Here is a 12,717-nt window from a genome sequence, read left to right as displayed (position 1 = left end):
TTTTGTAGATTCTGTCTGGCTTACTTCACTTAGTATGGTAATCTCTAGGTCCATCTGTGATGATGCACCAGTGAATTATTGTGAAAGCAAAAATCACTTCCTATAATTTGCCAAAATTTTCCATCATCTTATATGGTTGCTGAGATATTTAGGCTCAATCTTAACTTTCTTCGTGGCTCTCCTACAGATCTCAGCTGTTTTCTGTTCTTCCAAACCTTTAGTTTGGTATTGGAAGCCTGCCTCTGAGACAGACTGGGTATTGTAATTATCATTGTTAGGGCCACCAGAGCCTATTTTGACTTGGTAAGGTTGCTAAGTGTTTTGGGACCATAACAACTCTTTATTTTGAAAAGGAGGCACAAGTAGGTATATGTGTGTAGAATAATTTAGACTATTCATACTGCAAACTGTTTGAAAATTTTTTTTTTTTTAATATTTTCATTGATGAAATGCACTTATAAGGCCGTCATATTGAGACGCCTGTGACCCATTATTAGATTATGAAACTTTATAAACAAATAAACAAGCATGTTGACATCTTGTCTGAAGGAGTGAGGTCCCTTCTGAAACAGTCAGCTCACCTGCCATTGTTCATACTTTTCTTTTTTTTTTTTTCATTTATTTTATTTCTGGCTGTGCTGGGTCTTTGTTGCTGTGTGTGGGCTACCTGCTGCCGGTCTAGACTGACAGCTTTCATTTTTATTTTGCAGTTGGTCTGAAAGTCGCCCCTGGCCAAAAATACCTAACACACCTTTGTGCCACTCGCCCGTTTGAAAACTTGCCAAAGCCCCCTTTTCTCTTTTCCTTTGTCCTTTCAGCTTCTTGGCAGATCTGATGGATAACTCGGAGCTCATCAGAAATGTGACTCTCTGTGGCCATCTGCACCATGGCAAGGTAAGCGGGCTTTTGGCTACTTGGAACAGGGTTGCTCTTCGTTTCTGCTCATTTTTTTCAGCCCTTGGAGTCACATGTTGGGATCTGAGGCCTGAAGGCTGGACCTCCTGACTCTGGGGTCCTCTGTGCCTGTTGTGAAACTGAGCTGTGAAATTCCAGCTTTTTCTGAGCAGCAGATGGAAAACTAAGCCACTGGCATGCCTGAGCCTTATGTCTACATCTTGATAGAAGAGGAGAAATTGAGCTTTACTTTGATTTTGATTTTATAAGTTTTTATTTCCTGGGGGATACTTGTCTAAGAAAGATTTCATCTTTCATTTGAAAATAATCCTGTGGCTTCATTGTTGATTCTTTTCTGTGCCATAATCCTCCCTGCTCTCCTCTTCCTCTCTTTATTCCTAAGTTATACAGTGTACTAGGGGGAGGGTAGAATAGATTTTCCTTGGTGGGTGGCAGAACATAACTTTCTCTTCCCTTTCAGACATGCTTTGTAGATTGTTTAATAGAGCAGACTCACCCGGAAATCAGAAAGCGCTATGACCAAGATGTAAGTAGAAATCCTGTTCAGGGTTTAGGATGAACCATTCAGAATATACAGGGATGGGTGTTTCTCTCCTTCCCCTTCCTTCCACCTTGCCACTCTCATTATAAATATGATGCCCTAGGATTGTGTGCCCTATAATGTGCTGCCTTATAATTGTAATTTCTATGACTAGCCCTTAAGAAAATGATTTCAGCTTTCTCAGGAACATAGAGAATGTTAACCTGCAGTATTTTGGGGTGATCTGTTCTTCACTTGGGATCGCTCCTCTGTTCTGATATATCCTGACTTTTATAGCCTATTCTTTCCTGTCATAGTATTAATAGCCTACTCTATAAATATAATACAATTGGACCTTGTTGCTTTCATGATAAATTTAAATGCCTGTGAATGAGGCCAAGTGTGGCTGCAAGTCTCAGTGCAATAAATGTTCAGTCTCTGCCAGACTGACTGTTTTGATGTGCTGGGGCTCCATGAAGGGCAGCTATATCTCTTTGTACCACTGCGAAGAATTCAGTGCATTTGATATAATTTAGCTCTCCAGCCGTACCTGGTCTTTAATGACTTCCCCCACTCCCCAAGAAAACACATCCAGGAGCATTTTCTATCTGGCAGGGCGCCAGTCTCATTGTCTGAAATGTCTGTAGGGACACCATGTTATCTTCCATCTCTTCTCCTGAGGGAGAGACCCTCGAGCGGGGAGGTGGTGAGGGAAAGTGATTGATGGTTTGTGTGGGACAGGAGTCTGAATTCAGGTGATTACTACAGTTCTTTATTATTTTTATTTTTAGCTGTGCTACACTGACATCCTCTTTACAGAACAAGAGGTAAGTGTGCCTTTGGAAATCTGATTGTTGTTCACAGCAGTAGTAGTTTTGTAGGGAATGTAGAGGAGCCTTTATGATAATGGTTTGGTCCATACCACTGCCCCCTCTCTCACTCCCACCCCTCACCTCTTAATCTCCCTGCTTCTCCTAGTCATCCCAAGATCTGTAACTTGAAAGAGAGTTGGGTAGGCAAACTGTCGGGTACAAGGGGGACCTTCGTATCCTTGGCTGGATATATTTAGCAAGTGCCAGGAGATGTTGAGAACATTTATGCTGTAAGTTTTGCAGAAGCTAAACAGGATGTTTCGAATGACATCATCCTTAAAGTCTGCTGTAAGATGACTCCGTCCGTATGTTGATCTCTCTGGGAGTAGCTTCTCTTAGTGAATGAGTTCGTCTGTCTTTGTGCTTTTCTGTCTGATTAAAGGAGTGAGTCTACATCTTTGTCTTTGCCATCCCACCTGGTTGGGCTTTCTTTCCATCTGGATCTTTGTCCCTCCCCTCCAACCCCTTCTGTTTCCCTGTCTCCTTTATTTCTATCTCTGTTAAATGACCACATGGAAAGCACAAGAGTATAAGTATGATTAGCCAAAGGAACTTTAAACAGTCCTGGCATATGTTAAGCACTCAACAGATATTAGCTGTTGTTTTTATATATATGAATATATTTATATATTTTTGTGACTGAAGTTGTTTTAATACTTTCTGTTACAGCTTTTATTATATATATCTTATATATATATGGTTTGGTTTAGTCACTCAGTTGTGTCCAACTCTTTGCGACCCTACAGACTGTAGCCCACCAGGCTCTTCTGTCCATGGGATTTTCCAGGCAAGAATACTGGAGTGGGTTGCCATTTCCTTTTCTCATATATATATATATATTTAAAAACCTAAAATAAAAAAAAAAATAAAATAAAAATAAAAACCTAAAATACCCCAGATGATTTCTTTTCACTTATATGGATGGTGCTTAATTATTTCTGCTCACACTGTATGAGGAGGGTAAGATTTTAGGACTCTGGATTCTCTACGAAAGTTTAATACTGCTTTGCTGGACTTCCCTGGTGGCTTGGACAATAAAGAATCTGCCTACAATGCAGGAGACCCTGGGTCAGGAAGATCCCCTGGAGAAGGGAATGGCTGCTCACTCCAGTATTCTTACTTGGAGAAGCCCATGGACAGAGGAGCCTGGCGGGCTACAGTCTATGGGGTTGCAGAGTCAGACACAACGGAGCGACTAACACTTATTTACTGCTTTGCTAGCTTGTTCATTTATTTTTAGCTTTTTGTACTTGAACCAACTCCTCCCCATCCCCCGCCCCTAATGCTGTTTAACACCCAGGTAGTTCATCTTCAAGGTCCTTCTGGTTAGAGGCCTAGTTAAAAATCACACCCATTACAAGGAGAGACATCAGTATAATTTACTAGCACCTGGAAAGACCCAGGAGCACCATGAACCCCTCTTGCATAGGAAGAAGCCTTGATCACTCTTGCCCTCTTTCTCTGCCTTTCAGAGGGGTGTTGGCATCAAAAGTACTCCCGTGACAGTGGTCTTGCCAGATACCAAGGGAAAATCCTACCTCTTCAACATCATGGACACTCCAGGTAGGACATCCCTTGTCCTTTTACCTTCAGAACCTTGTCCAGTTTGTTTCTCGTGGTCCCACACTTTCCAGAACAGAGTGTTACATCTTTGTTTTTATATTTCCTCGCCTTCATTGAGATAATTTTCTTTTTTTAACTGTCTCTTTTGCATCTAATGAGTTAATTAGCAAGCACTGTACTCCAGACCTTCTGTTTTGTTCCTCTCTTGACTCTGCTCTACAAGATTTAAATTTGGGGGAATCTTATAGTCATGTATTCATTGGGGCAGCAAAGCTGAGTCACACATGGTCCTGGGCTCAGGCAGTCTCAGTCTTTTGAAAGAGACTGGGGGAGCACACACCAGTGGCTGGGGGACTTGCAGGTTACCATGGGAACAGGTTATCATACATTGCCCTGTGGCTGACTTTCTCTTTGGAAAGGCCCAGCTCAGGGTTTCCCTTTTTTTTTTTTTTAATTTTTGTCCACAGCATATGGGACCTTAATTCCCCTACCAGGGATTGAACCCACACTCTCTGCATTGGAAGGTAGAGTCTTAACCACTGGACCACCAGGGAAGTCCAAGGCTTTCCCTTTTTTAAATAGGAAAATTTGGGTCTTGACAGATCGGCCTTCTTTGCCCCATCAGATGCCCACTGCCCTCATACCTCTCAGCCCCTGACTCCCAGCCCGCACCCACCAGCCACCTTACCAGCAGCCAGCTCCCGTGCTTCAGGCCCTCCTCTGCCCTTTTTCCTACCTCCAAGTTGTCTTCTGTCTCAAAGAACTCAACTCACTGCTGAGACTGGTTTAGTCTATGAATGTGAATGCCTTATGCCCTCCTTGGTGAAACGCTTCCTTCGTGTTTGAGGGTCTCCTGGATTAAAGCTTAATCCAAGCTTTTAGTGACTCTGATGTGGAATTTTATACTCTGTGGAGAGAAGAGAAAGAGAATATTCATGGGTTCGTGTGCTTTGTAGCCACACCCCGCCCCCAACCATGTACAAGTTAATTGTGCCTCATCCTGCCACCACACAAATTGTGACTTACTTGGTATTTGCTTTCCAGGACACGTGAATTTTTCTGATGAGGTCACGGCTGGCTTGCGCATCTCAGATGGAGTGGTCCTTTTCATCGATGCTGCTGAGGGCGTGAGTCTGCCTCTTAGACCCCTCCTCCCTGTTATATTTGCCCCGCATGGTGCCCAGAGCTCTGAGTGAGCTGGGAGCTAGAGAACGTGAGAGGCTGTGGGATTAAAGTTAACGTTTGCTGTAAAAATGAGGGCAGCAGATGAAAGTCAAAATTGGTTCTCAGGAGTCCCTCATTCCCTACCCAGTGAGACTCAAAATGATCCCCAAAATGGCAAAGGTAAATAAAAAGAGAGGGAGGAGAGTTTGAAATGTTAATGAGCTTGTCTAAGGTAAAGAGAGTTTGAAGTTAGGAAATCCAGGGTGTCTTTTATATTTCTAAATAGAAAGATTCGGTCATTTGACTTAACCTCATTCATGTTGTCATCAGTGAGATAGCCAGCAGAGGGAGCCAGAGTTGCCCTTTTTTAAAATTGACTTCATTTAGGAATAATTTCAAACTTGCTGAAAAGTTGCAGTAACACAGAGAACTCACCCTTATTTGTAATTCTCTCTCTGTACATGTACATATGCACTCACATGTGTATGTGTTTTTCCCTTGTACCATATGAAAAGGAAATATTTCAGAATATATTTCCTAAGAACAAGGACATCACTTAAGTAACCATAATAGGCTTACCAAAATCGGGGAACTTAACATTGACATAATTGTTGTACAGAAATTTTCCTTTAGACCTTAGTCCCAATAAATGTCCTTTATAGAATTTTTTTTCCTAATCCGGGATGATGCATAAGATTTCATTTTCATGTGTCTTTAATTGGAATGGTTCTTTTATCTTTCTTGGTCTTCTATGACATTGGCATTTTTGGAGAATATAGGCTATTGATTTTTTCAGTTGCCTTTCAGAGTATGTTCATGGCTATTGGGGTACATTACTTCTAAAACTTCTCACTGAACACAGATAATATACACCCATACATAACTGTTTCTATACATACATATTAAAAAACATTAATGTAGTAAAAAATGAAGAAATCAGTTTATCTTCATACCCACAATTCTTTTTTGTTTGTTTGTTTCATTTGAGCCTTGAGGCTTGTAGGATCTTAGTTCTTAATTCCCTGACCAGGGATTGAACCTGGGCCGACTAAGTGAAGCACCAAGTCCCAACCTCTGAACCATCAGGGAATTTCCCTAACACCCACAATTCTGTTTCAGCCCCACAGCTTCCTCAGCCTTTCTCGGTTCCTTCTCTGGCACTGAGAAACTTGCTTCCCAAAGTCATCAGTGTATTTATTCACTTCTCAACCCTACAAGGTCACCCTTAAAATTTCTGACTCAGTTGTTGAACAAGATACCCTCTGCTTCCCCCTCATCATCTGTTTCCTCTCTTCCACAGTCTTCATATTTTAGAATAGAACTTTCTTTGACTCTGCGCTGGCCTGTTCTGTCCTCTTTGCACTCATCCCCACCTTCTGTGTCTCAGGTGATGCTGAACACAGAGCGGCTGATCAAGCACGCGGTGCAGGAGAGGCTGGCGGTCACCGTGTGCATCAATAAGATTGACCGGCTGATCCTGGAGCTGAAGCTGCCACCCACGGATGCGTACTATAAGCTGCGTCACATTGTTGATGAGGTCAACGGATTAATAAGGTAGAGGAGTCCCCGGAGTAAACCTCCTGTCCCCGGCACTCTGGTTTTTATAAATCTTAACCTTGAACACCTCTGGGGGCAACTCTGAGCTCTTGGCATGCATTGATGAGCTTGTTGGACACAGCTGGAGGAACACTCTGTGACTCTGCAGGGACTGACGCCCCAGCCTTTACCTCATTAACGCTGCTCCTTAACCAGATCGGCAGCTCGCCGCACATCCTCGGTTTATTACTGCGGTCAGTTCCCTGAGCTCTGGAGTCAGTCTCATCTTCACCAGCCAACCATGTAAAGTTGGGCAGATTCCTTAACCTCTCAGAGCCTCAGTTTCTGCTTCTATAAAAAGAGAATAGTAGTATTTGCCTAATGAGATGTTACAAGAAATTAAGTAGATAGCCGACCTAACATACTTAGCACAGTGCTCAGTGATAATAGCTTATGGGCGAATAATGTCAGCTGCTATTATCTCATTAGCACAGACTCAGTAAGAGAAGGAACTGTTGGCTTTTGTTTCTTACTGAAGCTGCTTTTCAACAAGATGGATTTGGGGTTTAGGTTAATAAGTATGAATGGTGGTTGGGAGACCTTGGAATACAGTATCATGGTGGCTTTGAAGAATAGGTTAAATATTTCAGGACAGTTTAACCTGTAGCGGAAAGATGTACAGGATAACTTCTTGAGGCCCCTTGCTTGGGAGGAGCCTGTCCAGCTGAGAAAACTCCTCTCCACCTGAGGATCCAGGACAGACCCCTCGTGCCCTGGGACAAGTTCACCTTTAGGAACACCCCCAGTTTGCAGTGCTGGTTCTCAACAGGGATATCTTCTCCCTGACACTGGAGAGGCTGAGAATGACTGGAGCCCAGTGTTATAGCCAGCGTCCGAAAGATGAAATGATCCACTTGTCTGAAGACAGGGCAGGGGTTGTGTAGGACTAAATCGTGATCTACTAGAATAGGAAGTCAAGAAGTCACATCTCAAGTGCCAAACAATATGAAATATCACCATAAATTATGAAATATTCATAAATTATGAAATATCACCATAAATACATTGTTTAGAAATATGGAGGTAAATGCTCCAGAAGCAGCTTTTAAAGAAGTTGAAAACACTTGCCTCTGGGGAGCATAACTTGGGAGTGTGGTAGGGGAGTGCTGTGTAGAAGCCAGTACTTGTATTTCTAGATTAAGAAATTCCATAAAGCAGTGTGTCAGGAAGGCTAGGATTGATTCCTATGTGCTGTTGGTTTTCTTATAAATGCTAGTGAACTTGGGGTACTGTGGCTTCTGCATGACTTTTAAGACTAAATGTTTTAACGGGAGTTTGTAAAGCAAAGCCAGACAAGACCATATGAGAGTGGGGAGTAGAGTTGCTTTTTTTTTTTTCATTCATTTATTCATTCATTTACTTATACTGGTATTTCTGTTTGTATTTGTGAAATTGAGATTTCTCAAATGTACTCCTATCTTATCAAAGTAGCTTCATTTCCTGTGTTCTGAGGTGTTTGTCCTCCAAGTTTCCCTTTGTCTGGCGCAGTTAACTTCTCCAGGATCGTGCAGTGTGTTTCCAGTTCTGGAAAATCATCTTGTTACCCGGAGTTAGGGAACAGCTCCATCATGTCACTTTCTTGGAGCCGGCTGTTGGCGAAGCTGTGTGTGTTATGCAAACCCCTTCTGAGGCGGCCGCTGGAGAGAGGCTGTGATACCGAGTCCTGCCCTTCACCCTTTGCCTCGTGCCCGCGCTGCAGCCCAGCCCAGCCCCACACTCAGGGTCATCTCTCTTTCAGCATGTACTCCACGGACGAGAACCTGATCCTTTCCCCGCTCCTGGGCAATGTCTGCTTCTCCAGCTCCCAGTACAGCATCTGCTTCACGCTGGGCTCCTTTGCCAAGATCTACGCTGACACCTTCGGTAAGCGCTGGCTGGCAGTCTGTCTCCCCAGCCTCCCCAGAGTCCCGTGTGCGTTTCCTGCTGAGCAGTTCAGAAATGGGCCGCACGCCAGAGTCCCTGCCAGGGAGAGCACTGTATCAACTGTTACCAAGTCACATTTGGGGCTCTTTTTGGCCCCGAGACTCTCTTCTCAGGCTCAGTGGTCTCCAAACAGTAGAAGGATAAAGGTGCCTGGGAAGAAATGGGTGAAGAGGGGGCTCATACCAGGAACAAGAATCTCCTCAAGTGAGACAGGTTTTGTCAAAAAGAAATTATCCATGCTCCCAAAGCCATGCAGGCCTCTTCTTCAAAGATGGAATCTCTCTCACCAGTGGTGCTTCAGGCTGTCTTTCCAACCGTATCCAGGCACATAAGGGGCTTCTTTGGTGACTGAGTCAGTAAAGAATATGCCGGCGATGCAGGAGACCCGAGTTCAGTCCCTAGGTCGGGAAGATTCCCCTGGAGAAGGAAATGGCAACCCACTCCAGCATTCTTGCCTGGGAAATCCCAAGGACAAAGAAGCTAGGCGGGCTACAGTCCTCGGGGTCGCAGGAGTCAGACATGACTTAGCTCTGAGCCACCAGCACCACCAGGCACATGGATGTTTCGCAGGCCTACTTGAGAACTCGGGTTGGATTCACAGCCCCTGGGACACCCAGCAGAATGACTTTATATGTAGGTCCCTGGAACTGGAGCTCCCGAGCCCTGGGGCCAACTTCCCAACCCCCAAGACGGTCCCACGTGCCCCACCTCTGGGCCTCCTGGGGCGCCAGTGTTTCTGTGCGCACAGGCCAGTGGTCCTGCCTCACACAATGTAGAAATGTTTGCTCTGGTGAAAGTAAGAGGCCAGCTGAAACTTGGTCTTTTTTTTTTTAACGTGTATATATTTACTGCATCCTTATTTGGAAAGTGAAAAATACAGTAAAGTCTAGTCAAAGAAACAAAATTCACCCATAACCTCATTACCATAACTACTGCAAGCATTTAGATCCAGTTTCGTTCAGTGTTTTACATCCGTGAGATCTTATTTCATATAATATAATTGCATAAGATAAATATTTACTTAGTATTAGATCATAAGAATTTGTCTGTTAAATCTTACCCATAAATACTATTTTGGGACTTCCTTGGCAGTCCAGTGGTTAATACTCCATGCTCCCAGTGCAGGGGATGTGGGTTTGATCTCTAGTTGGAGAACCAAGATCCCACATGCTGCACGGCACGTCCAGAAAAAAAAAATTTTTATATGACTGCCCATTGGTCTGCTGTATGGATGTCTACTTTCTCATCATTAGACATATATTTTGGTTGTTTCCAGATGGCTCTTCCTAAAAAAATTGTTAGATGGACAGTAAATGAAGATCATCTGAGCAGGGTTCCAGTTTATGTTTCTGAATGATCTTTGAATCAGCATATGAAGCAAAATCCAAGACTGTTTATGTAATTATATTACATTGATGATTCAGTTTCTGACTGAAAATGGCCCTGAGTCTCAGGCGAGATTTATTACTCATCCTTTGAACCCAGTGTTTATGCAGACACCAGCTCTGGGCCCCAAGATCATTCTGAGACACCATGTATGGGCTTGTAGAATGTCAGCCCTGGAAGGAGTCAGATCATTGAGTCCTTCCCCATCATTTTCCATGTGGGAAAGCTATGCCCAGGGACACAGAACTTATTGGTGGGCTTGGAACTAGAATGCACCTTATGCTTTTTCTGTCACACCATCCTGCCAGAATTGAAACCATGTCCTCCTACCAGGATTACAAGGCATGGTGAATGATCTCTGACCTCAGGGAACTTCCTCCAGTGGGTAAACAGAACTCCACAGTGATGAACGACAGTAAGGTGGTGCGGGCAGAATGCTGGTGGCTGCCGTAGGCAGCTGGGGCTGAAGGAATTCAACTCCAAAGGCCCAGGGGTCTGAGAAGGCTAAAGGAGAGGGGGCTTGGATGGTAGAGAGTAGGGAACCAGGGGTTCCAGACTCCCTGGGTTGGAAGAGGAGGGGAGGATGCAGGAGCAGCTGTTTGGGAACAATGGATTCTTCATCAAGGAGAGGCATTCAAGCAGGCCTGGCAGCTTGGGTTGGGAGCACATGGAGGGAGTTTGGAATGCGGAGTTAAGGAGTTTAGACTTTATCCTGTAGGGAATTAGGAGCTAATAAAGATTGGGGTGGAGTGGTGTGTGCAGGGCTGGCCTATCTTTGGCCAGAGAGGAAAGGATGTGGGAAGGGACGTTTCTTTACACATTTTCACCAGTATCAGATAGAGGGTTGGGAACATTGGCTTGATGTTGACTGTGAGATTGAGGGTGGGGGGGTGTGGGTGGATTAGAGAGATGTTCACTCATTCTTTGTGTCAGTGTTTGTTTAACTTCTGTCACACACTGGGCCTGGTTCTTTGCCTACACATCTCAGTCCAGTGATTATAGTATAGCGTGTGTTAAGTGTAGGAGTAGAGGCGTGTAAAAGACGCAGTGGTTCACAGGAGAGGGAGAGTTTCAGTAACTAATAACATGGAAAAGAAAGGAAAGTGTGGTCATCGAGCCCTGGACTTAGAAGATCTTGAGTTTTAAAAGCCACAGTTGCATTCTTATTCTTACTCTTGCTTCTCTTCCTGGGCTTCATGCTGGCTCAAACAGTAAAGAATCTGCCTGCAATTCAGGAGACCTGGCTTCCATCCCTGGGTTGGGAAGATCCCCTGGAGGAGGGCATGGCAACCCACTCTGGTATTCTTGCCTGGAGAATTCCCATGAGGAGCCTGGCAGGGCTATAGTCCATGGGGTTGCAGAATCGGTTACGACTGAATGACTAAACACACATAAAGATTCGGTTAGGTAGGGATATAGAGGGATAAACCATATATTTCCTGTTAATTTTTTGAGGCCTTGTGGGATAAACAGTTTTTCTTTAAAAAAAAAAAAACATAAAAGCCACAATGGCTTGGTTCAGTCTGGTGAGGATTAGCAGTTGCAGTCAAGCTAAAAATTAAGTGAAAATAAAAAGATGACACAAAGGTGGCCTTGGTGTCTTCTCTCCAGAGTGTGGGGGGCTAGTTGGAGCCTTGACATGCTGCTGCTGCTGGAAGGTTGCCCGTACCTGCAGTGGCGTAGAGCTTCCGTGGATCAGGAAGGAATGAAGGAACTCTCAGCATCACTGCGGAAGGGACAGGTTTAGGTGCAGACAGAGGACAGAATTTAGGCAGTTGAGCCTGTTCCATTAAAGGAAAGAATATAAACTGTACCTTTGTCCATAGCTCAGTCATAAGCTGCCTGGAGATGGAGCTACCTGGGTGCTCATTTTGGCTCCAGCATCACCTTGTCAGCTTCGGGCCAGTCCTGTCCCTTGTGCTTCAGTATCTTTACCTGCCTGCCTGGATAGAAGCGGATGTCTGGACCTTGGAGAGGAAGGTGCTAGAATTCCTCCTATGGTTTTTCTTACAGGTGACATTAACTACCAGGAGTTTGCTAAAAGACTCTGGGGTGACATCTACTTCAACCCTAAGACGTAAGTAGAGTGTGGGAAGTGGACTCTCTGGAGGCGTGATCCATCCTCCCAGTAAGTGAAAACAGACAGAGAACGAGTTCCTGCCAGGAAAACCTGCTTCTTAATTAAACATGAGCTACCTTCTTGCCTCCTCTAAGGCTCCGAGTGCTGCAGCAGGGTTTGAGGCATTTCCCTTGAGGTCCCCACAGCTCAGCCCAGGCGTGTGGGAGGGTCGTGACCCATGCCCTCTCAAGGTGTCCCTGTTTGGAGGTTTGATGACCACACTCATTCTTTCCTTTCAGCTTGACTTTGCTCAGATTCAGAACTTAGGAAGTACACCCTTGGGGTTGGTGACACTGCCTTCTCCCTCCTAGATCTCCCGTAACTCTTGATCTCTTTAGGCGGAAGTTCACCAAAAAGGCCCCAACCAGCAGCTCCCAGAGGAGTTTTGTGGAGTTTATCCTGGAGCCCCTCTACAAGATCCTCGCCCAGGTGAGTGTGTCGGGTTCCCTGGCTCAGGTCTGCCCTTCTAAGCACAGGTGGAAAAGCTGATTCTCCCTGGCCTTGAGCCTGCTTAGTTTATATTACTCAGCGTGAGGACGGTCAGTCAATCTTCTGGATCTGGAACACTCCAGTCCTTTTAAGTGCGGTTGAGATCAGAGTAAAGGAGGAAGATAGAAAAGACAGCTTAGAGAAATTTACAAAAATTTTGACTATTCCAA

The 12,717-nt window shown here is 44.5% G+C and overlaps 1 protein-coding gene across 1 annotated transcript in view; it reads left to right on the top strand.

Moving 5' to 3' along the window:
- EFTUD2 (elongation factor Tu GTP binding domain containing 2) overlaps positions 1-12,717 on the top strand; it is a 36,372-nt gene that overhangs the window by 12,534 nt on the left and 11,121 nt on the right. Inside the window, exons 5-13 of the mRNA XM_043904855.1 lie at positions 819-894; positions 1,376-1,441; positions 2,227-2,262; positions 3,780-3,870; positions 4,915-4,997; positions 6,422-6,588; positions 8,369-8,493; positions 11,953-12,016; positions 12,397-12,487. Of these exons, the coding sequence (XP_043760790.1) occupies positions 819-894; positions 1,376-1,441; positions 2,227-2,262; positions 3,780-3,870; positions 4,915-4,997; positions 6,422-6,588; positions 8,369-8,493; positions 11,953-12,016; positions 12,397-12,487 (799 nt within the window). The remainder of the gene's footprint in view (positions 1-818; positions 895-1,375; positions 1,442-2,226; positions 2,263-3,779; positions 3,871-4,914; positions 4,998-6,421; positions 6,589-8,368; positions 8,494-11,952; positions 12,017-12,396; positions 12,488-12,717) is intronic.

The sequence above is a fragment of the Cervus elaphus genome, chromosome 5 (assembly GCF_910594005.1).
Source record: "Cervus elaphus chromosome 5, mCerEla1.1, whole genome shotgun sequence".
NCBI lineage: Eukaryota > Metazoa > Chordata > Mammalia > Artiodactyla > Cervidae > Cervus > Cervus elaphus.
This window is presented reverse-complemented; position numbering and strand designations above follow the sequence as displayed.